Consider the following 24,590-nt stretch of genomic DNA (forward strand, 5'->3'; position numbering starts at 1 on the left):
GTATTTCATTTTCCCCAAGTAATTAAAATGTAGAACTAAAGAGGACTTTATTTGGAAGCTCCCCCTGGAGAATAGGGCTTCTTAGAACAAAGGAAGATGCCAAAGAATCTGAAAAATGACTTGCTATGAGAGGTAGTGCAGGGCAACAAGTGATGTATCTGGGGTACAGGGGCCTGGGTTCAAGCCTTGGCTCAGATGACATCAGCCTTTGTACCCACAGGGCTGTAGTCTTGTGAGCTGGCTGTGGATTCCTGAGTACCTTCTCCCTGAGTTCAGTCCCCCTTCTGTAAAGTGAGGGGGTTGGGCATGGTGGTCCCTAGGTCCTTCCAGCTGTAAATCCTAGCATCCTTCTGTTCTCTGATGGAAGCCTTGGGTCCTAACTCCATGGTGGGATGGCTGACAGTATTATTGAAAGATGGATATTTGGAGAAATAGAAAAAACCTCAGCATTTTTCTTCTCATGTGGCTGCCTGTCCTTGCTTTTCCTGTTGTACAGATTTACTTTGGTTCTGAGATTTCCTAGGGTTGTAGATTTAGAGATAGAAGGGGCCTTAGAAGTCATTGAGCTCAGTCCTCTTCCTTTGTAGATGAAGAGACCGAAGCCCAGTAAAGCAGTGTCTTTGTAAAGGTCAGTCAAGTAGTAAGAGGTACAAAGTAAGATTTTGACTCGGGTCTCTTGACTTCAAAACTTAGTGTTCTTTCCACTGAATGATGCTTTTATCCTTGGGGGTGCTCTGTCTACTGACACAGCTCATGGTTCCTCCATGACTTGGTTACTGGACTCTGAGAGCTACTGTGGCCAAAGTTCCCCCAAATAAACATCCCTCCTTCCCATCTGGTGTTTGACATTCAGGCGATGAGCCTTCTTGCAATTAATGAGGTTGGTCCTTGGATAACTGCCAAACAGTTTGGGTTGGACCTGGTAGACTTTGGGCTTGGCTGCCATGGTCTTTGAGACACCAAGGTCATCTCCATTGCAGAATGAGCAGTCAAAGGAGGCCTGGTCTTCTTGCAAACCTTCCATGTTTCACCACAGGGCAACCTGCCTCCTCTCCTGAGTAGTAATTTACCCACTTTCCTTTTCCTAATTAGATTCTCCTGCCTAATTAGCTCCTTAGGGCAGAGACAAGGTCTTCGGGAATGGTCCACCCTTGCCCATCTTGATGAGGGTGGTGATTAGTGTAATGTGTGTATTATAATTAGTTCCGTGGGGCAAACATTAAAATGAAGTCTGAGGGACTTGCTTTTGCTTAAGTGACTTCCTGGGGTGGCCTGTGATGACTTCCCAAGAAAGGCCAGGAATAATTGGCCTGGATGGAGATCAAGGAGTTTAATAACTATAAGGCTTTCATCTAGGCTATAGAAGATGGGCTTATCTAACAATGTGTTTATTCACTTACAAAAAACCAATAATTTATTTCTCTGTGCAATAGTCTGCGGATCCTTAAATATAAAAAACAAACAAACAAACAAAACTAAGGTAGTGATAAAGACTTCTTCTAGGATCGTGTCTACCTAAGCTTCATTGAAAACCCAAATCAGCATCTGTTAAATGACTTCTGTGTGCCAGGGACGGTGCTAAGCTCTGGAATACGAAGAAAGGTAAAAACAGTCCCTGTCCTCAAGGAGCTCCCAGTCTAAAGATGAGAAGAGAAAATTTACAGGCAGAGTGTTACGTAATTATTACTCTTTTTTGCCTTTTGAGTAAAGGCTTTTGTTAAGAGTTATTTAAAAAAAGGGAAAAAAAATGAGAAGAAAGAGATGATGATGATGATGATGAAGATGAAGATGAAGAGAGGCAGACCTGCTTCACGTCCCACCTCTGGTTCATACTGGCTGTGTGACTGACCCTGGGTGAGAATTGTGATCTCTGAGGGGGGGAGTAGGCAGCTCTCTAAGACGATTAGCTAGGGAACAGGTAGCCCTGCTCAGGTAGAGGGTTAACCCATGAAATCAGTCATAGGTACAATGAAAAAGAGACTTACTTTTTGAATCTTCGGGGGGGCGGGGCGGTTGTAAGATCATAGAATATGAGCTGGTTGGGACCCCTGAGACTGTTGAATAAAACCATCCTTATTTTGCGGATTTTTGTTGTTCAGTCATTTCATTTGCATCTGACTATCCATGACTTCATTTAGGGTTTTCTTGGCAATGACACAGGAGTGATTTGCCATTTCCTTCTCTACCTCATTTTATAGATGAGGAAACTGAGGCAAACAGGGTCAAGTGATTTGCCCAGAGTCACACAGCCAGTAAGTGTCCAAGACCAAATTTGAATTTAAGTCTTCCTGACTCCATACCCTCCACTCTATCCACCTAGCTGTCCCATATTTTACAGATCTGTGGAGTTAAAGTGATCTTCTAGTGACTGGAGTCAGTTGGTGCCAGCCGTCTCTCTCTCCACAACTCCCCTGGCTACTCTCCTGGTTGCCTTCCCCCCTTCCCTCTCAACTCCCTTTTGGGTGTTGTCCGAAATCAGATTGTAAGTTCCTTAAGAGCAAGAGCAAGGACTGTCTTTTTTTTTTTTTTAATAGATTTTTATCACCAGCACTGAGCACATAGTAGGTTCTTAATAAGCGTTTATTTGACTAACTGATGACTGACTGGTGTAGACAGACATACAAGGAGTTCTCTTTCAGACTCTCTTCCATGTAATTTACTATTTGCTTTCTTATCCCTGATGGGAAGTTCCTTTCCAGTTTTAACATTCTGTCATTGTAATGCCAGCAAACTTTTAAAATGATAAGGATCATACTAAAACCTGACATCTATATAGCACTTTAAGGTTGGTCCTCACAGCAGTTCTGGGAGGGAAGAGCTAATATTATCCCTATAGTATAGATGAGGAAACTGAGGCTCAGAGACTTTTAAAAATTAATGTTTAATTTTAATTTTAGTTCTTTCTGTTATATCTAAACAAAATTATTTAAAATTTGTTTTTAAAATATTTTGCATTTCAAATTTTCTTCCTCCTTAAGAAGGCAAACAATTTCATTTGTATTTTACATGTGCAATCATGCAAAACATTTTGGTATTAGCCAAGTTGCAAAAGAAAACAGACAAACCCACATGTACAAAAATGTTTAAAGCAGCTCTTTTTGTGATGACAAAAAATTGTAAATTGAGGTGATGTCTATCAATTGGGGGATGGTTGAGCAAGTCATGGTATAAGAATGTAATGGAATACTATTGTGCTATAAGAAACGATGAGCAGGCAGACTTCAGAAAAACCTGGAAAGACTTGGATGAACTGATGCTGAGTGAAGTGAGCCAAACCAGGAGAACATTGTACACAGTAACAGCCACGATGTTCAATGACTGACTTTGATAGACATCTCTGCCTAGCAATGCAAGGGTCCAAGACAGCTCCAAAGGACTCATGATGGAAAATGCTGTCCACATCCAGAAAAAAACACGATGGAATTTGAATGCATATTGAAGCATATTATTTGTTTTCTCTCTTTTTTCTTTTTTGTTTATTTGTTTCTTCTTTCTTATGGTTTCTTCCATTGTTTCTAATTCTTCTTTATAACATGACTAATGTGAAAATAGGGTCAATATGAATGTCTATGTAGAGCCTATATAAAATTACATGCTGTCTTAGGGTAAGAGGAGGGGAGAGATGGGGAGAAAATTTGAAACTCAAAATCTTATGAAGGTGAATGTTGAAAACTAAAAATAATAAAAAATTCAGATTAAGAAAACACAGACCAAAACCCCAAGAATGAAAAAATTATAAAAAAACAACATGCTTCCATCTGCATTCAGACTTCATTAATTCTTTCTCTGGAGGTAGAAAGCATTTTTCGTCTAGTCTATAGAAAATAGCCTTGTATAACAGTATGTTTATTCTGTTACAAAAAAGCAGTCAGTCTATTTCTTTGGAAATAAAGTCCTTTGGAATTGTCTTGGATCCTTGTATTGCCGAGAACAGCTATGTCATTCGTGGTTAATCATTGTTACAATGTTGCTGTTGCTGTGTACAGCGTTCTCCTGGTTCTGCTCACTTCACTTTGCATCAGCTCATGGAAGTCTTTCCAGGTTTTTCTGCTCAGAGGTTTTTAAGTGACTTTACTGCTGAGTATGAAAGGTGGAATTCCAATTGAGATTTTCCTGACTATAAATGCATTGCTTTTTTTTCACTATACCATGCTGTGTCAAGAGAGAATGAGACTTGACTTCTGATTTGGTAGGCATATAGAGCTGCAGGTATGAGTTTTTTCATCGATTTGCTCTGTGCAACAGAACTCTGCTTAGCTGGCATCTACTCAACTAGATCTTTCGTGCAAGTGGCAATGTGGGTCCTACCAAGGTATTGACTAGTTGGGGGCAACTAGTGCTGTCAACAGAGTCTTTTACAAAGTTCCAAGAAATCATTCTGTAATTGGGAAAGGCCTTGAGGTTAGAGGAGTATTGAACTGACCTGTAAACTCACTAAGTGGTTATAAACATTAAGCTGGTTCACCTCCAGTCAACACATGTTGACTAAAGTTTGCTTAATTCAGTGCTCAATCTCATTGACTGTGTGGTCTGTATATAGAAACATAGGCACCAGAAACTTCAGTTCTGGTTCAAACCTCCCATGGGGCCAGGCAGTCAACAAACATTTATTAATTACCTGCTATCTGCTAAGCATTGTGCCAAGTACTGTGTTGGCACTAGATGGTCACTAGGAGCTCTTTCAGCTCCAAAATTCAGTGGTTCGGTGGAGTTAGATCCGGAGGAAGCCTTAACTCAGTGAGGGAAGGAAATTTCCTAGAAAGATCTCAGACAGGAAGCTAGGTCTGGCTCTAAATCCAGCACTTGCTTACTGTCCTCTGGCTTGTTGCTGTCAACTTAAAGGCCCAGGGATTATTCTGAATAGGAAATACTTTTAGAGATTTTCTGAGAAAGATAATCCATTAGGTAGGCAAACCTAGGACTTTTTGATCTCGGTATAAACCCAAACATGTCATTTTTAATGTTGGTAGTACTAGGGATTTTGTGAAAAAGAGGCAGTGAACAGAGCTTAAGAGGTTATCTCTGGATAATGAGGACACTCATGGTGTCAACTGTGGGGGAAACTGAGGTGGGTTCCCAATGGACCCTTGAAGGTCATGTGAAGTAATGACAAGCAGAAAAGGTGTTGGGGTTCAGTAGTTAGGGTGCCAGGTTGAGAGTTAGGAAAACTAGACTTTTATTTCCATCTCCATTGAAGTTATACTTTGCCTATTCATGGTGATGGTCTTCAAAGACCATGCCAGCAAGATGAGAACACTGGCCAGGCTGAATCATCCTGGAAAGGTTTTGTGTGTGGGCCTAGAGGTGGACTGACTGGAGCAGCCCAGTTCAGTCTGGAGGGAATCATCACCCCCTTGATGGCAGGAGATGAATTCTTGGACTCAGAATGTCTTAGAGACCATCTTCCAAAAGATAGAGAATAGGTGGAGGGAGCCAAGAGGAGGGCTTCATTCACAGAGTCCACTCGGAGAGTTGGAAGGGGCGTCAGGGGCCATCGAGTGGAGCCCAGATGCAAATCCTCATGATAATATCCCTGCCAAGTGCCCTTGGGGGTGCTGCTTCTGCCCAAATAGTCATGCAGTATGCAGATGTTCCAGTGCAGTGACAGATCCTGAGTCTGTTTGTTTCTGTCACTTTCCAGGTGACCTTGTAGGGAGTCTGGAGGAGAGAGGAAACTCCTAAATCTGGGTGTGGCACACCCTGGCAGGGAGGAAGGGATGGAGGCCTTTGTGCTCTAAAGTGCCTGTCGGTTCCTAAGCCCCAAGGAGACAGTGCTGTTCTTCACATTGATTTCTTTTCTGGCCCTTGGGTCAGTGCCTGGTGTTGCCAGCCACTGTATTGGAGCTGGAGGTGCTGGCTCTTCTCTGTGGTTGCACAAGCATCTCCATTTCATATAACCTCTTTTCAGGGAGATGAATTGCTTTTGCATCACAGTCATTGGATGAAGCTCTCCTGGCAGCCTTTCTATGTTTCTCTTCTGACTTAGGAAAAAACCCAATTGTACAAAAGCCACCAACAATGTATGCCACCTTCCGAATCTGATCTGTCGAGGCAGCAAGGTGGTCCAGGGGTTAGAGAGCTCCACTGAGAATCAGAACCCCCTGCGTTCAGATCCTGATTCCCATGTTACCTGTGTAACTACGAGCAGAATCATATACGAACAATAACAGCAACAGCATTCACATGGTGCTTTATGGTTTACAAAGTACTCTGCACAGATTATCTCATTTTATCCTCACAACACCCTGAGACTGGTGAATGCTGTCCCACTCCCTGTTTTCCTGAGGAGGAAACAGGCTGAGAAGTGAAGCCTCCTTCCCTGTAAAATGGGCTGTTGTGAGGAACAAATTTGACCTCACGCATAAAGTGCTTTGCAAACCTTAGGGCACAATCTTGTTCTTCTGTGGCCTCCCCCCGCATCGCTCATTGTCACATCCATCTCCCCAGAGCAGTGTATGGCTAAGCTTCTGTTCTCTGGTGCCCAAACTGACAATTACAACTAATCAGAATGAATTTCTCTTTCAGTGTTGTTTTCATTTATATTATTATTGTCATTATCCATAATCTGTTCAGTTTGACATGTCTTCCCGTGAGTCTTTGAATCCCTTGAAATCATCTGCCACACGCAGTAGACTTGAAGCTGGAAGGGATTTAAACTGTCATCTAGTCCAGCCCCTTCTTTTTACAACTGAGGAAACAGGCACAGAGATCAGATGCGTTGTCCAGGGTCACAAAACTAGTCATGATTCTCAGGTAGGATTTGATTCTAAGTCTTTTGGACTTCAGCTCCTGGCCAGCGTGCTGTTCACTTTGGAATGCCATCTATACTTTATTTATAGGCAATATTTCATTGTGTTCATATGCCATAGTTGTCCTGCTATTACCCAATAAAATGGACACCCTCTATGTTTCTAGTTTTTGCTACAAAAAGTACTGCTGGGAATATCTCGGTCTATGTGGACCCTTACCTTCTTCCCCTTCTTGGGATATAGGCCCATTTGTGAGATGGTTGAGTCAGTTCTCCTTGTATTTTCACTCTTATAATTACCATGACTTTGGATTCCATAAGAGTGTAGTATTGGGTTCCTATATCTTGAGAGAGAGAGAGAGATTGAGCCTTCCTGTATGCTCAGCAGTTCGTCTTGGGACTGTCTTGCGACACTATCCATACCAAGGACAGAATGATACTTGACTGTTTTATGCTCTTGTATTTGTGCAGTCAAGTTTAGGAATGTGCAGAGGCCAAATAATCACTCAGTCCATGCCCACAGGAACAGGATTTCCAAGGTGTAACCTCCAGTTTATAGGCCTGTTATCTCTAACACATGCCCAGGATCAGCAGTCATCTCACTGGCAGAGTAGGTGCTTAATAGAGGCTTATAGATTGGTTGATGAGAGGTCTTCTAGTCTAGATTCATGTCTCAGGTGAGGAAACTGAGGCCGAGAGGACATTTGACTCATAAATGGCAGAGCTGGAATTTAAGACCAGATTCTCTGGAAGTGATGATAAATCCTTCCCTGTGGCTTCAGCTTCTTGGGTACTTCTAGTCTTTAGGTCCTTAATCCCCAAGGAGTCCCTGGATAGATTTCAGGGGGTCTCTGAACTTGGATGGGAAAAACAAGGAGATTTTTATTTTTCATTAAGCTCTGCCTAAATTTAGCACCTTTTCCAGTTATTTAAAAACATTCTGAGATGGGGTCCATAGGCATCACCAGATAGGCTGCCCAGGGGGTTCAGATATTACATAAGATTAGGAACCCCCTGCTCTATCCTTTCTTTGAGTCTGTCTGCTTGATCCTAGCTTGAATATTCCAAATGAAAGTTTTGCTTTTCCTAAATCATTCTGCTCCACTGGCAATGAATAGGCAGATTCAAGGGACTTTCTATTGATTCTGGCCTCATCACTCTTGGAAGGCGTATTCAATTGTCCGTTCCAAGATGCATTTAATTATTTCTGCCTCAAAAAAGCCAGGAAAAGAGAGTGGACTCAGTAGGACTCTCTAATAAGAGTTCAACAATTGTCTTGTCAATCACAAGGGTATTTCTACCTCCCTTTCTAGATTGAGGAAACCCGGCTCAACATCGACAAGATCGCAGAGAATGTGGAAGGAGCTAAGAAACTTTACAGTGTCATCCTTTCAGCACCAATCCCAGAACCAAGTGAGTTTTCATCCAGAGCTTATTCACTGCGACATGTCTCTTTCCATCTGGTCATGCCAACCTCAGTTTCCAAAAGGGGCTGAGTACAAGAGAGCCATTGGATTACCGGTTATATTAACAACACCTTCTACCTCATGGCCGTAAGCCCCTTCTAGGTCCTATTCTACCTGTCCAAATTCTGGCAAATGAGTCTCCTGCTGTGTCTCCCTTATATGCCCTATAGCTCTTTACCCTCTTGATTTTTTTTTATCTCCTCTCACTCTCTCCTTCCCCCAATTTGTTACTATTGTCCCACAGTGCAATCCAGATCTGAGCCATTCTCTGAGGCCCAAATCAATCCTACCTTTTCCGTGAAGTTCTCCTAACCCAGTTCTCATAGAACTCTTCCTTCTCAAAACACAGTCAAAATGACACAAGTGTGAGGTGGGATAGAAGGGAGGGAAATATAGTCAGTCTTTTACAATTTATCTACTATGTTATTGTTTTGCATTAGCCACACATGTATAACCTATACTGAACTGCTTATCTTCCCAATAGGGGTGGGTGACAAGGGAGGAAGGGAATGAATCTGGAATTCAAAGTTTTAAAAGTCAAAATGGCAGTTTTTAGTATTCAATTACAAATCATCTGTGATTATTTCAGATATGTATGTCTTATCTTTCTGAAGTGATTGTGCACCCTTGAGGCCAGGGACCATGGCTTCTATTTCCTTTGAACCAGAGTGCTCATAGCACTGTTATAGATTCTGTGGTCCTGGGACCCTAGGTTTAGAGATGGAGGGGACCCTAGGGTCCCTTCATAATTACAGAGGAGGAAACTGAGCCCCAGAGGAAGGATGTGGTCTACCCAAGGTAATGGAGGTAGCAAGTCATAGAGCTAGGCTGGTGAATGTGGGTTGGATATTCTCTCATGAGTCATATCATCCCTTCTTGGTTCATGACCTTGGTCAACCAATCTCCCTTCTCTGGGTCTTGGTTTGTTTCTCTCTAAAACGAGGAGGCAGGAATGGATGATTATTAAGGTCCTCTCTCTGAACTTATTGTGATGAGTTCTTCAGTTCTCTTGGGTGGACTGAGAACTCCAACTGTTCTCTGTTGTTGCTTATTTCCACAAACATCTCCTGCCCCCTAATTTTTTCCCTCTGCCTCTCTTTTCTCAGAAACAAAGGATGACCTGGAACAATTAACGGCTGAGATTAAGAAAATGGCCAACAACGTCCGGAACAAGCTAAAGAGTAAGAAAGGAACTGTCTCTGAGCTGTCCTGATCTCTAAATACTTCCTATCCCACTGTTGGAACCCTGCTCATGGCTGACTGTGTCTCTCTCCTTATTACCCTTCCTGGTCAAGGAGGACTATGCTTCTTTTCCTGCCTCTTGACTGATTTGTGTTTTCTGGGAATTGCTCCTTCCAGAGACACTTTTGCATACAACCTTCCCACATCCCTTTCTATGGCACATAAAGTTATGTCACTTCATTGGGGCATCATGGTGGGTGTGGTGTGTGGGGACAGATGAGGACTTGGGGAGGCGCTGACATGATTTCTCACTGGTGGTAAGAAAGCCCTCTGATCTGGGCCGGGTTACGGAGCACCACTATTCTAGTGACAGTTGGGAGGGGGGTCCCCTTGTCCACTACCCTGGTTAGGACACATCCAGAGTACTGTGGTCTCCACAGTTTATGGAGGCCACTGATAAGCTGGAGAGTGGGCTGGCTGGGCAGGTGAAGGGCCTTGAGCTCATGCCACATGAGGATTAGTTGAAAGAACTTTGAGGGTGTTTAGAATAGAGAGTATGGATGAGAGCTGATCTAAAAGTATTATGATGCAGATAAACAATTAGAATTGTCCTCCTGGTCCAAGAGGGAAGAAGTGGGAACAATGGGAGGAAGTTTCACAAAGGCAGATTTAAGTTTGGTGTCAGGGAAGAGTTCCTGTTGAGGAGAGTTGTTCAGGAGCAGAATGGACTGCTGGGGAGGTGTGGGATTCCTTCCAGTTGGGGCTTCTGGAAAAGTCTGGATGCCCACTTGCTTCACATTGCAGAGGCAGCTCTTTTTCAGGGATGGGTTGGGCTAGATGGCCCCTGAGGTCCCCTAACTCAGAACTGCTATGATTCTGTGATCCATTTCCAGACATGGAGAGGCACATCGAGCAAGATGAGGTGCGGTCCTCGGCAGATCTTCGGATACGGAAATCCCAGGTGCGGTGCTTAGCTCCTTGCCATTGCTCTCATGAGATTCATTTACACGGTGTTGGCTGAGGCCTTTCTGTGGACCGAACCCTATTTGAGGTGCTGTAGGAATAAAAGAAATCTAGGAAGCAACTGGAGGGCACTTAAGACAGTCAGTCAGCTGGCATTTATTAAACACCTCCTCTTTACTGGGCATCATGTAAGTGTTGGAGGTAGTAGGAAAGGCAAAACCAAGCAGTCCTTGTCAGGGGTCTCAGTCTAATGGGAGAGACAACAGTATGTGTAAACAAGATATTTTGGGGTAAGTTGGGGCAGTCTCAGGGAGGCCTGAAGATTGAGAAGGCCTGGAGTTACAGGGAGAGGGCACTTGTAAGCTTTATAGCTTCAAGTAATCTTAGAAGTAGTCTAAGTAATCTAACCCCTTTTTTATTTTTATTTATTTATTTTTTTTAAGCACTTGGGGTTAAGTAACTTGCTCAAGGTTACACGGCCAGTTATTTTGTGTGGGTGCTAAGTGTCTGAGGCCAGAACCAATCCCGGGTCTTCTGACGCCGGGGCCGGTGCTCTTACTCACCATGCCGCCTGCCCACCCCTAACCCCTTATTTTAAAAAGCAGGTGGTGGAGTCCCAGAGACATGAAGTGATATGTCCAAAGTCACCTAGCTAATCGCACCAACAGAGAGCCAGGACGGAATCCAATAGAAATGGATAGAATGTTTTGGGTATCAGATAACAAAGGCTAACGGACTAGAAGGGAGAGATAGGTGGGAGATGGGCTAATCAGAGAGTGTGCCCCAGCAAGTGAGGACTTTCTCTAAAGCAGAGATTCTTCATCTTTTCCATGTTCCAGACCCCTTGGGCAGTCTGGGGGAGCCTATGGATCCCTTCTCAGAAGCACGTCTTTACAAGGCAGAAAATAAAAGAGGAGTGCAAAGGAGACCAATTATGCTGAAGTTAATCAACATAAATATATAATTCGTTTGTTCAGTCATTTTTCAGTCATGTCCGACTCTTCATGACCCCATTTGAGGATTTTTTGGCAGAGACTGGAGTATTTTGCCATTTCCTTCTCCAACTCATTTTGTGGGTGAGGAAACTGAGGCAGAGTGAAGTGACTTGCCCAGGGTCACACAGCTAGTAAGTTCTGAGACCAGATTTGAACTCATGATTCTGATTCCAGGCACAGCGCTCTATCCACTGTGCCACCAAGCTGCCAAATATATAATATCTATTGCAAAAAATATAACATTAATAACAATAGATAAATCATATCTAAAGTTGTCCACGTGAGTTAATTTGCATATAATTTGTTTATTGTTGTTAATATTCTATATTTCAAAAAACAAGTTTATGGACCTCAGATTAAGAACCCCATGATTCTAGACCATGAATGTGACAACTTTTGACAAATTTCGAGGAGTTTTCTCTGGATTTCAGGTGTCGTCAGATATGATAAAGTGAGGTTGAATTTCACAGGGCTGGGAGCACAGTACAGTCAAAAGAATGCTGGATATGGAGTCCGGAGACTTGAGTTCAAATGTGGTCACTTAGATGACCTTGGATAAGTCACTGAACCTGCTTGGGCCTCAGTGTTCTCATATGAGGGGGTAGGACTCAGGGGGCCTCTGAAGGTCCTTCCGACTCTGATCCTAGTTGCATAGTGAATAGAGAGCTAGACCTGGAATCAGGAAGAACTGAGTTCAAGTCTTATCTCATTCCCTTATTAGTATGACTCTGGGCAAGTCACTTAACCTCCATCTGCCCCATTTTCTTCATCTGTAAAGTGGAAGATTATAACAGCACCCGCCTTCCAGGGCTGTTGTGAGCAGATAATCACTTAGGATTTGTAAAGCACTTTGTGGAGCTTAAAGTACTTTATGAATGATAGCTGTTATCCTGACTTGATTCTATGGGTCCTAGGGAGCCACGGTGATTTCTTTTTTAGTATGCTAACTGTGTTATCTTGAGGAACATTAATATGGCAGCTCTGTGTGGCATGGGTTGGAGGTTGGCTGGAAAAAGGGCTGTTGAAGAGCCTGTCACAGGCACCTGGATTTGAAGTGAGGGCCCAGATCAGGGTGGTGGCAGTGGATGCAGGAAGAAGGGATAAGTTTGAGACACTATGAAGGCAGATCCTCGGGCCTCAGTTCTTGGTTGGATGCTGCTTGAGGAGGGGGCAGGGAAAGGGAAAGAAGGGGATCCAAAGGAGAGGAAGGAGCCAAAGAGGCCAAAAGAGAAACCCAGGTGTTTGAGCTTAGGCCCCCATCAAGTGCTGGGGATGAGAAGAATGTATTGGCAGTGGGAGATTTGTCATGGTGAGCTAGGGGCTCACAAAGAGGAAGTATGGGAAACCTTGATGGATATTTGGTGTGGGAGAGGAGGGAGGGACAATCATTATGCCTCTGCTATGTGTGCTGCTGTCTTTGGGGGAGCTGAGAGGAGTTAAGCAGAGTGAGGAGTTGACTGCATCAAGCCCCGGTACCTAGTGTCTGTCTCCCCCCACCTCCCTCTGCCCACAGCACTCGGTTCTTTCTCGGAAGTTTGTGGAGGTGATGACCAAGTACAACGAAGCCCAGGTGGACTTCCGAGAACGAAGTAAAGGGCGCATCCAGAGGCAATTGGAAATCAGTAGGTTCTTGGGAGTGTGGGCCTCTCCCTGCCCTGCAGCCCCCCTTTCATGACTGCCCATCATCCCGAGGCCAGAGCTGGATCAAGGCTTTGGCCCAGGCCAGATTTCTGGTCAGTCCCAGGCAGTGTTTGCCAGGGCTTAGGATGCCCTCTGCTGGACAGAGTGGAGAGGACAGTCATGTTCTAGCTCCATTACAATTTATTATGGAATCAGAGACCTAGACCAGCTGAAGGCTGTCTGACCTAGACTCCTCATTTTACACAGGAAGAAATCTCGGCTCTGAGAGGCTCTTAAGTGGCTGGCTCAAGGCCACGCAGCCTGTAGGTGTCAGAGCCTGGCCTTCCCTTGTCCAGGGCCAGAGCTTTCTCTGATGGCTCTTACCAGCCATGCAATTTTTGATTCTCTTTTTCAGCTAGTACCTCTAGGGTGACTTAAAGGGACCTTAAAGGCCATGCCCCTCATTTGACATATGAGGAAACCGAGGCTCAGAGAGCTTAAGGGAGTTGCCTGACAGCTAGTAAGTGTCAGAGAGTGAATCTGAGCCAGTGCCTTCCTGGCTTCTAGAAACCATATGGTGATCCTCCTGCCAGTCATCTGACTTCCATCCTAGCCCTAGCAGTGAGAGGGAGTATCCAGTGGGTACATCAACCAAAAACTTTTACTTTTACCCTGGATTTTGCACCCTGCTCCACTTAGGCCTAGTTTCCAGCATGCCTGCTAAAGGATCTGTTCTGATCTTCTGTGTCTGATACCCTCTTTCCTTTGGGCTAAAGCTGGCAAGAAGACCACAGATGAGGAATTGGAAGAGATGTTGGAGAGTGGAAACCCAGCCATTTTCACTTCTGGGGTAAGTGTTCCAAGAAGGGGGTGGGGGTCAGAAGGGGAATGTCTAGACTCGATGGAGTGGGGATCCACCAATCAATTCTAAGCTTATTAATCACCTGTTCTGGGCCAGATAATGTACCGTGCTAGCTGATGGGAAGACAGACAAAGAGGAAACACTTCCTGCCCTCAAGGAGCTTGCATTTAGTGTCTAGCCTTGAGAGGAACAGATGCAAGAGCTCAAAGTTGGGAGTATGTAAAGTAAAGGACAGGGTGTCCTCATTCCCATTCTCCCCCTACCTCTACCCACCTCTTAGCTAAAAGTGACTGCTCCTGCCTCAGTTTCCCTAGAGCACTAGGTCTAGATTTCTCACGTTCTCCTTTGTCTCAGCATGATTAAGGGAGCTTGTGAAACTGGGCCTGAACCTTATTTCATCTCTGTATCCTAAGCCCAGGACCTGGAACTGGAAGCAGTGTGGTGTGCTAGTTAGAGGGCCAATCTTGGAGGCAGAAAATTCTTTGTTCAAGCCCCACTCTCTCTCCTTTCTCACCCTCTTGGCTTCTTTCAGGAGTCATCTCAGGTCCCACTTTTGGCCTTTGCTGGGAGGGGGGAGAAGACAAGCTTGGCAGGCACCAGCCAGATCTGGGGCCCATATGTGATGCGAAGGTATGTGTTGCAGATCATTGACTCTCAGATCTCCAAGCAAGCCCTCAGTGAGATCGAAGGACGGCACAAGGACATCGTCCGACTCGAGAGCAGCATCAAGGAGTTACACGATATGTTTGTGGATATCGCCATGCTAGTGGAGAACCAGGTAATTTGGCGCGGGCCAGGGGCTGGGAGCAGGAGGAGGCCCAGGCTAGTACCCATGGAAGGAGGCAGGAAGGGGTGGCCACTGAAAGGATCAGACAGCTCAGCATAGGAAAGCCTCAGGGGGAGGCAGTCGGATTTAATCCGAGTCCTGGCTAGAAGACCAATCTGGAACCGTAGGAAGAGGCTCTGCCACTCACTGACCGTGCAACCACAGCCAATCATCTTCTCTCTAGGAGATTCTGTTTCCTCATCTATAAAATAAGAAATCATACTAGACCATCCTTAAGGTCCTTTCTAGTCTCTTGTGTTCTGGTGGGCCCCAGACTAGCTGCCTAATAGTGTGCAAGGGGCTTTTCCGAGCCCTCAGTTTCCTCGTCTGTTAAATGGAGATAACAAATGTCACCGGGACTCCTCTGAGGGTGGTCATGAGAGGTGGCCCCATCCATGTGGGTTCTTTCCTCCCAAAAGTGCAGATTGGGATCTCTTTGTGCCCACCATCCTGTATGATTCTTGTTTGTGTCCTTCCATTACTTAGCTCGCTGTAGGGGGGCCACCCGATGTGCTGCAGGCCTTCCTTGCTTGGGGGGAGGGCAGCAAACTCTGAAGCATTATACAAATGGAGCGGCTGTGATGATAACAGTTATTATTCCTCCTATCACATGACTGTAAGGCTTGGTTCTAACCCTCCTGCCCACTGACTACTTAACAAAGCTAGTTCCCAGGGATCATGTTGGGTAGGGATCTCCCCTTCTTTCTTCCTCTCTCTGGAGCTTACTGGATCTCAGATGCCAGGCTCCCCAGTTGATCCCCTCCAGATCTTAGCACCCACTTCTCAAGTTCCCCACTTTCTGTTTTTTGCCCACAATGCCATGCGAGGATCGGGTGTGAGACTTGGGGAATGGTGAGTGCTCTCTTATTCTGTTTCCAGTCTGATCTCTGGTGATGGGGGAGGGCTGAGGAGGTTTTAGTGCATGGAGCCTGGGGCCTTCAACTTTTGTATAACAGGGAAGGGACTGAAGAGAGGATTTAGGTTCCTCTTTCTTGCCACAAGAAATGGGGGTGGTGAGTGTATGAAGGGGTTAAGAGATTTCATTCAGAGACTCCTTCCCGGAGGAGGGAGAGGGAGAAGTCTACAAAAGGAGCTAGGGTAGGCCAAACTCCTCTATCACTTAGAGCCCAGCCAAGGTTCTTAGGCTTTTCTATTATACAAACTTATGAATCCCTGCTCAGAATAAACTTTTCAACTGCATAAAATAAAATGATTGGATTATAAAGGAAACCAATCATATTGGAAGTTATTAAAAAAAAAACAGAATCAAGTTCATGGACGCTGGGTTAAGAACCCCTGTTTCAAATAACATTATAAGATGAACTTTGAGAAGACTAGGATCCTGTTAAGGACTGGCCCTCTGGTTAAGAAAAAACTAAATGAGCGAGAAGAGGAAGGCCTCCTGACTAGCTCTCAGAGTGTGTGATACAAGGCCTGTGGGGAAGGAAAGCACTGGATTGGACATTCAATGACTTCTATTTCTGGCCCTGTTCCTTGATAATGGGACAACTTTACACAAGCCTCATCATCGTCATCTGCAAAGTGGGGATAAAAATACTTGTATTTCCTGCCCTAAAGATTATGCCGATCACTTGAGAGAATGTATCTTGAGTCCTTAGTAAATGTGAAACTTGAATATAAGGTCTAATGGTATTACATTCACTTCTTCTCTGGGCCTTAGTTTCCCTATCAGTTAAATGATCAGATTGTACTAGATGATGCCTTAGGCGTCTTCCATTTCTAAATCTATGATGCCACTTGGACAAGGCATTTCGTTTCTCTGGGCCTCAGTGTCCTCATAAACCAAATGACCACTAAGGCCTCTTTTAGTCCTAATGTAGGTCAAGATTCCTGGGCTCAATCTACTTTTGGCTATAGGTGATCAGCCCTGGGGGCAATTATTCTCTCTTGGCGTCAGCAGCCCTGGGGGATGGGAGCTGGGCTTTGTGCAGAACGTGACCAGTATTTGTCCTTCACAGGGGGAGATGATAGATAACATAGAATTGAATGTGATGCACACAGTGGACCATGTGGAGAAAGCTCGAGATGAGACCAAGAAGGCGGTGAAATACCGTAGTCAGGCGCGGAAGGTGAGAGTCCCCCAGGGCCTTACCTGAAGAGACCGCCTACCTTGCCCGCTATTTCTCTTTCCTATTTTCTACTGTGCCATCTCTGCTTTCTGCTGCCGCTGCCTCTCACATTCCTGGAAAGGGAGCCATGATTGATCGCATTGAAAACAACATGGACCAGTCAGTGGGCTTTGTGGAGACGGCCGTGGCCGACACCAAGAAGGCCGTGAAGTACCAGAGTGAAGCCCGGAGGGTGAGAGCCTCAGCCTCGGCACCACTGGCCCTCCCCCTCCCTTCCTGTCTGTCCATCCCCTGCCTCAGTCCTCCCAGTAGAATCACTGCCACCCCTTGATTCCCACTTTGGACTGGCACGAATCCTGTTCTCATATGGGCTCAGGCATTTATGAGGTGCTGAACTAGGAGTCATATGAGCTGGGTTTGAGTTACAGGTTTTCTACCAATTGTGTGACCTTCCAGTAAGTCACTCCCCCTCTGGGGCTCAGTTTTCTTAACTATACAATGAGGAACATCCGTACAACAGGGGCCCTCTGTTTCCTCATCTGTGTAATGGGAATCCTTGGTTTTCTCATGTGTACAATGGGACCTGGGGTCTGCACAGTTCAGGCTCATGGTTTCCTGATAGTTACAATCAGGACCCCAGTTTTCTCATCTTTCCAATGGGGACTTCTGGTTTTCTCGTTTGTGCCAGACAGTCTTTAAGGTTTCTCACAGAATGAACCTATAAACCAGAATCCATGCCTTGGAGACAGTGAAATCTCACCTCTTATTAGGCCTGACTGGTAGCTGACTCTTTCAGAACCTGACCTCCTTGTCCTCTCTTCTCCAGAGCCTTGCTCTGGCCTCAGATGGGAGGGCTGTGCCTTTCCTATCCCTGGTACTTTGTTACTTCAGCAATCAGAGTGACAAACTGGATTTGGATTTCAGAACCAGTGAGCCTAGTTTCAGACCCCACTTTTGGCACAGTGGTGGCATCACAGAGAGACAGTGCAGCATCGTGACTTGGGCTCTGGTCCTGGCTCTGTCATTTACTGGCTGGGGGACGTGAGCACTGGACAAAGACCCATGCGCTGCAGAAACAGAAGCAATTCCCTCTGAGTGCTTTCCCTCATCAGTGCCTTCATAATCGGGACTCGGCCTCAAAAGGCATTTTTGCTGAAGCGGCAGCACTTTCTGAGACTTTTCTCTCCCTAGTTTCTTGGCGTCTGGCATCCTTGCTGTCTCTGTGTCTCTTCCAGGCTTAACTCTTTTCTGTGCTGGGGTGAAGGGAGCTGGAAACCTCTACAGAGTACTTCTGGGCTGCTCCTTATCAGGCCTTCTCTTCAGAGACCTCTCTGTATTCTAGTCTGCTGTTCTAGAGTTCTATCTCATCACATGCCCTAGGAATGCAGGGGGGATTGTAACCCCCACCCCCTCTAATCCCCAAGGAGAGGTGACAGGCAAATGTGGGTGTGGGTTCAAATCCTGCCTGTGATACTTGCAAGCTCTATGATTCTAGGCAAGTCCCTCTGAGCTGATTTTCTTCCTCTGTAAAATGGAGATATAACCTCTATATAACCTGGATTTTTGTGAGAATCAAAGGAGACTATGCATGTAAAGAACTGGAAAAACTGGAAGGGCTATTTAAATGTCAGCTAGCAGCAGCAGCAGCAGCAGCAGCAGCAGCAGCAGCATCAGCAGCAGTAGTAGTAGTAGTTATGTGGAAGCTTGGACTAATTCTGTGTCCTGCCTTGGTGACATTCAGATCAGTCCAGGTCAGCATTTATTGGGCATCAGTCCACCAACAAGCATTTATTAAGGCCCTATTATGTGTTGGACAGTAGGTGAGGTATAACGGTGGGTTGGTTTTTGATTTCTTTATCCATATAGTAGTGGGGAAGGGACTCAGTTTCCTCACCTGTATAAGGCGGGGACTTTGGTTCCTCATTTATACAAAGAAAAAAACAAAGCTCCCTTACTTTCAAGAAAATTACATTTTCACATAAGAAAATTCAATCACTTGACACACATTTTGTCGAGATCAGAAGCTACTCTTGAAAGGGATAGCCGCCTGATTCTCTGGGCTACAGATAAAATGCTTCTTTCATTGCAGAGATGACCTAGGGCTGAACAGGTTGACTCAGAGCCATAACAAGGGTGGGTCAACAGAGACTTTGTCCCAGAGCACCAAAATTTAGAGAATGTTGATAGCATATAGCTGAATGTTCCATCTCCTTATAAATAATTAGTTAAAATAGGAAACTCCCAGGTGGCCAAGAGGCCCTTTCCCTCAGCATATTGTTAGCCCATTTACTGCTAAGGAAGTGACCTTCTCAGCAGTGAATTTCCTGGTGTGACAAGGTCTACTGTTCCCTGAACTGAAATTGTCTTAACAAGTTGACTTGAGAGTGTCTTTTGTGCTCCTTTCCTCAATTCCTGGGCTTGCTGACTAGTTCTTCCTTTGTGAGAGGACCAAAGCCAGGTAATTTATACTTCTTGGTTATTCATGAGAATTTCTTCTTCCTCTCTCTTATCCCTTCCCTCCAGAAACTGGTAATTGTCATTATCCTAGTTCTGGTGGTCCTGGGCATTTTAGCTCTGGTCATCGGGCTCTCCGTCGGGCTGAAATAGCAGCAGCTAGCTCCCTTTGGCCGCTGGCACTGAACTGTAAGTACCACGGACCTGGCCTTCTCCGGGGGCTCTGTTGCCTTTCAGAGAGACAACTAACGCATGCTTGATTTCAGCATCTACTCATCTCTCTCTTGCTGGGAACCTCAGAGCCTCTTGAAATTCCTAAGCTGAGTCACCAGGGACAGGCCCCCTCGGCTTTCGCTGTGGTCTGTGCTTGGTGTCTCCCTTGTGCCTCTGAGCCGTGGAGTGTGGGCCCGGCACTTAATCACTCTTGTTCTATGCCTGTCCTTCTTTCCTTTCCCCCAGTGTACCTGGGGGAAGCACAGGGTATATATAACAGTATATAACAGGATTCTGTTGGTGCTCTGTGTCTTCTTTCTGAATATTTGCTGGCTTGGGGGAGTCCTGCCACACTTGCTTTCTGTATCTGCTCCTTTCCTGTGTAAATGGAGCTGTGGATTGGGCACTGAGAAGCTGGGCTTCAGGGTTTGGTTTCTGGGCTCTTCCTTGGGGAAGGGTTCTTTTTTTATGATGTCTTAGCTCTCTCATAATTAAAATATTTTGAATGTTTATTGTCTTGTATTTTTAGTGTCTATGAAGTATGTTGAGAGCCTCAGAGAAGGGTGATATAAAAACATGGAATCAGTGCCCTTTTTATTTGTTACTGATATTAAATAGCTGATGAGCGAAAGGCAAAGGAGTATGGGAGTGGAAAGAACCCTTGCCTTGGGAACCAGGAAATCTGGGTTTGACTCTTGGTTTTATTGCCAGGGCATTTAACTTAAATGAAGGAGACCAGCAGCTGTGCTACCCATATCAGGGTCATTGGGAAGAAGGTACTCAATGTCCTTAAAGTGCTGCAGAAGTGCTTGCTGGTTGATTAATCAGCTCTCTTTATGTGGTCTGGTTCTAAGACTGCCCAAGCCAAACATTCTGAGCAGTGACATTTCTAGCCATTTGTTTGATCTGCGGATATTATCTCAGTTTCTTTCTGGAACATGGGAAGGGAGCTTTCAATGACTAGTGAGATAAATGGTAGTACAGTGGATAGAGGATGAGACTTTAGAGCCAGGAAAACCTGGGTTCAAATCTTGCCTCTAACATTTAATAGCTGTATGTCCTTGGGCAAGTCACTTTACCTCTGTGCCTCAGTTTCCTCACCTGTAAAATGAATAGGGTTGCACTAGATGGCCTCTAAGGCCCCTTTCAGCTCTGAACTATGATCCTCTGACTCCTATCCTCCACCTCCTTTGTATCTTCTCCCCTCTTCCCTTCCTCCTAGTCTGATAAACACCCTCTCTGGTTAAAGCTACTTCCTTCTTCTCCACCTCTACATTTCATGTGACAAGGGGGCTTGGCCTCAAAGTCTGGCCTCTCACTGTTAACCCTCTGCTTTCTTTAGGGAGGGAAGAGATGTGGAGGGATGAGGGGATTATCCTGGCCTAGGGCTAGGGGGAAATCTGGTTAGGAAAACAGAAAATAGAAATATGAATGAAGCCCTGATTCAGGACTGTTGGGCTGGGCCTCCTCTGATGGCCAGAGGATCCTCATCTGGGCTCTTTTGGTATCCGACAGATGTCTGGTGTCTGGGCTTCATTTTCTCTCTAAGATGTGATTTTGGCCTCATACTCAGCCCCCTCAATTGGAAGTTGCTAGAATTAGTAAACTGCAGTGAAATAAGTGCTTTCAGATATTAGAATCAGCCTTTATATAAATTAGGTAGGCCTTAATTAACCACAGAGCCCTTAGTGATTGAACATTGAGTCTCAAGTTAGCAAGGGAAAGAACGTAGAACTCCACTGTCAGTAGGCTAACACAGCTCGTCTTCCCAGGCTGAATCTCTTATGGACAGGTTCTTCATTACGCTCTCAGTCTGATGCCTCATTGTGGGGTGGGGGTGGTCTAGGTTCTTGAGAGACTGCATGATGTGGTACTTAGAGCTCTGGACTTGGATGTAGGAAGCACTGAGTTCAGATTTGACCTTAAACATGAACTATGTGACCCTACGCAGGTCATTTCCCTATAACTCAGTTTCTTCATCTGTCAAATGGAGGTAAAAATAGCATCTACTTCCCAGGTTGTTGTGAGGATCAAATGAGATATTTTTAAAAGTGCTTTGCATACCTTAAAGTGCCAGATAAATGCTAGCAGTTATTATTAACTAAAAAAAAATCTGGTCTGACTGTGTGGGCTACCATAGTTTCTGAAATCCACTGAAGGGTAAAAGATGCACTGAAAACATCATCTGCCATGTAGTAGATTGGGGAAGGCATCTGTCTCTCTGCCTCTCTCTCTCTTCTCTCTGTCTCTCCTCTCTGTATGCCTGTCTCTCCTCTCTGTCTTTCTCTCTCCCTCTCTCTCCCCTTCTCCTCCCTCTCTCTCCCCCCCTCTGTCTTTCTCTCCCTCTCTCCCCCCTTTCTCCCTCCCCTGCCTCTCCCCTTTTCTCTCTATCTCTGTCTCTCTCCCTCCCCCGCCTCTCTCCCCCTCTCCTCTCTCTCTCTCTCTCCTTCTTTTCTCTGTCTCTCCTCTCTCCCCCTCTCCTCCCTCTCTCCTCTCTCTGTCTCTGCCTCTGTTCCTTTCCCTCCCCTCTATTTCGATCTCTCCCTCCCCTTGTACATCTCTCTACTTGCTCATGGACAAAGGTTAAGGGCCTAAACTAAAAGACCTTTCAGACTCTAGAGCTGCTTTGTGACTTCCGGTGTCCCCTGAGTGGGCTGTGTCTGGCAGCCTGCATGGGGTTTGGCGTATTCCCCAAAAGAACTGTGAGCATCCTCTCCTCTGGGAATGGGGACTTCTTGTTCCCTGTTCAGTGACTCAGGTTTGTGAATCGGATCTTTCTGCCTACTTGTTAATTTATTTCCCCTTTGCTGTTCTTCCCTTTTTCCAGTAACTCCTCCTTGCCCCCCACCTCTTTGGCCTGCTGCTGATTCCTGTTGCTTCTCACCGACCACCTGTGCACTGACCAACGCCTCCCCTGCTTCTCCCAGAACCCGATCCTTTCCCAGCTGGATCCCTGCACCTCTTCCTTTGGACTGGATGGGAGCTGCCTCTCAAAAGCCTCCAGAGAATGAGTAGGACACGTGCCTTTGTTCTCCAGTTCACCCCATCTTGGGTTTATTTTGCCGTTTGCCCACCCAGGAGGTATCTAGCTTGTCCTGATCCAACCCTAAATCTCTTTTTAGAGAGTGTCCTGCTGACCCATTCACCAGCCCTGAAATGCCTCCCAGGCCTACTTGGCTAATCACCAAACCTCCTTTTCTGGAATTGCAACTTGGGAGCCCCCTTCAGATGCCTCCCAGGATGCTGCTTCTACCTCATGGAACACTCTTTTCTCAGGAACTACCATAATTTTTTCTTTATTGTCTATTTCTTTAATAATGTTTAAGAAAACATGAAGTAGAAATCAGTCTCATCGCCAACTTTGGCAAGGAGAGGGCTTAGACCTGGGGCTCCTCTGTTGGCAGGGAGCTAACTCTGATTTTTGTAATGCTCCCTAGAGACTGGAATGAGAAAAGGGACTGGGATGATGCATGATGCTGAGAATTGGGGTCTCTAGGAAGCCACAGTCTTTTTGAAACTTAACCTGTGGCTCTTTACCCTGTAGGGGAGCCAAGAGGCAAATGTTGACTTTTAATTCTTTGGTGGATATGTATGTGCTCTTATGTGTGGCTGTTTACCAAAGGAGGGACTATGTGATGACGTAGTCCTCCAAGGTCATCATTTGCCAAGGCTGAGCCCATCCTTGGCTGTGTTTGGGAGTGTGTATCTTGGAAACCAGCTGTTGTCTAGTAGAGAAGGTCATGCAGCTCTTTCTCTAGTGGCCAGCAAGAACGCAAATATATGAAAACTGGCTTATGGAGGAAGAGTGTGAGGCCTAATCCTTAGTAATATCACAAGATAAGGGTGGGGTTCAGTTGTTTTCCCTCTGTCATTCCAGGTGCTCAGGGGTAGTTTCAATGATCTTCAGATTACTGTTCCAGAAGGAAGTGGAGAGGATGTAGGGGTTGGTAGTGGCAAGAATTGGGGTCTTTTGGAAGGTATACTCCTTTAAGACTCATCAGCAGTTGACCCTTAACCCTCTGGGGAGGGAAATGGCCAACGCAGACTTTTAGTTCCTCAAATATATGAGAGAGAGAGAGAGAGAGAGAGAGAGAGAGAGAGAGAGAGACAGAGAGAGAGAGAGAGAGAGAGAGAGAGAGAGAGAGAGAGAGAAAGAGTGTGTGTGTGTGTGTGTGTGTGTGTGTGTGTGTGTATAGGAGAGAGACAGTGGAACCTGAGCAATAGAGGTTAGCTTTAGAATTATCTTGAGTAACTAATTCATAGGCATAGATGAGGGGACAACCAGCTCTTTGTGCAGCTTTGGGAGAAACCCTGGTCAAAACATCTCTTCCTGAGGGCCATTATATGGATGAAAACTCTAGGGTGAATTCCTAGTTTGGGATATTCTCATCTCAAGGTCACTCCTGGTCCATCGGATCACTTGCCCGGTGGACACTCGTTCTCTTTTCTCCCTGACGCACAGGTCCAGGTTGTGCTAAGGCTCACTAGAATTAAGGGACACTCGGGGTGTCTGGGGAGATCCTATCTCCCAGGGCTGTGTTGACCACGCCACTCGGTTAGGAATGGGGTTTTAACCAAAAGGTGTTGGCTGTTAATACACATTCCTCTTACAAAGGAGGGTTTGGTCTCTCTCTTCATGCCGGGAGGGATCTAATGGTATTGAAAATCTACTTTAGACTATTCTGATGTAGGCACTGGTGTGCAGGAGTTCTCGTGGAGCTGATATTGGATTTATGCCAACCTAAGCTGGTCGATTTCTCACCTCCTGTGTGAGGTTTGTACCCAAAGTCCTTGGGCCTTTGTACGCCAAGTACACACCATCCTTGGTTGACTTAACTCTCAACCTTACTGGCTCCAAGGATGAAGCAGGATCTCTAATCGAGGCCACTGTCCAATAGTGACTTTTGTCAGGTTTGTTCTAAATGCCCTTCTATATGTAGACAGAGCCATGGGGGTTGCAGCACTATTCTTGCCTGAGGCTGTGATGTCTGACATTGAAGAGTGGACTGGCTCTGGTGGAAAGAAGGAACAAACATGGCTTTGGTCTCATGTGTGAGGCTGGGAATTGTATTGTATGTCCAAAAGCGAAGGGTTTTTGGTCTGTTTTTTAAATGGAAACTTGATTATTTTATTGTTAATTTAAATAAATGAGTTTATATTGATTGTGAGAA

The 24,590-nt window shown here is 45.4% G+C and overlaps 1 protein-coding gene across 2 annotated transcripts in view; it reads left to right on the top strand.

Annotated features, from left to right (window-relative positions):
* STX3 (syntaxin 3) overlaps positions 1-24,590 on the top strand; it is a 53,072-nt gene extending 28,482 nt beyond the window's left edge. The window contains exons 3-11 of one of the 2 annotated variants that reach the window (XM_069108066.1): positions 8,062-8,161; positions 9,321-9,395; positions 10,290-10,357; positions 12,868-12,976; positions 13,751-13,824; positions 14,480-14,614; positions 16,642-16,752; positions 19,276-19,395; positions 22,247-24,590. In XM_069108066.1, coding sequence (XP_068964167.1) covers positions 8,062-8,161; positions 9,321-9,395; positions 10,290-10,357; positions 12,868-12,976; positions 13,751-13,824; positions 14,480-14,614; positions 16,642-16,752; positions 19,276-19,359 — 756 coding nt within the window. In that variant the 3' untranslated portion in view covers positions 19,360-19,395; positions 22,247-24,590. The remainder of the gene's footprint in view (positions 1-8,061; positions 8,162-9,320; positions 9,396-10,289; positions 10,358-12,867; positions 12,977-13,750; positions 13,825-14,479; positions 14,615-16,641; positions 16,753-19,275; positions 19,396-22,246) is intronic. The other variant, XM_069108067.1, reaches the window with a different exon arrangement.

The sequence above is a fragment of the Petaurus breviceps genome, unplaced genomic scaffold, assembly GCF_028583685.1.
Source record: "Petaurus breviceps papuanus isolate PSGF00001 unplaced genomic scaffold, PetGlider_PUasm1.0 90330, whole genome shotgun sequence".
In the NCBI taxonomy this organism is placed as follows: domain Eukaryota; kingdom Metazoa; phylum Chordata; class Mammalia; order Diprotodontia; family Petauridae; genus Petaurus; species Petaurus breviceps.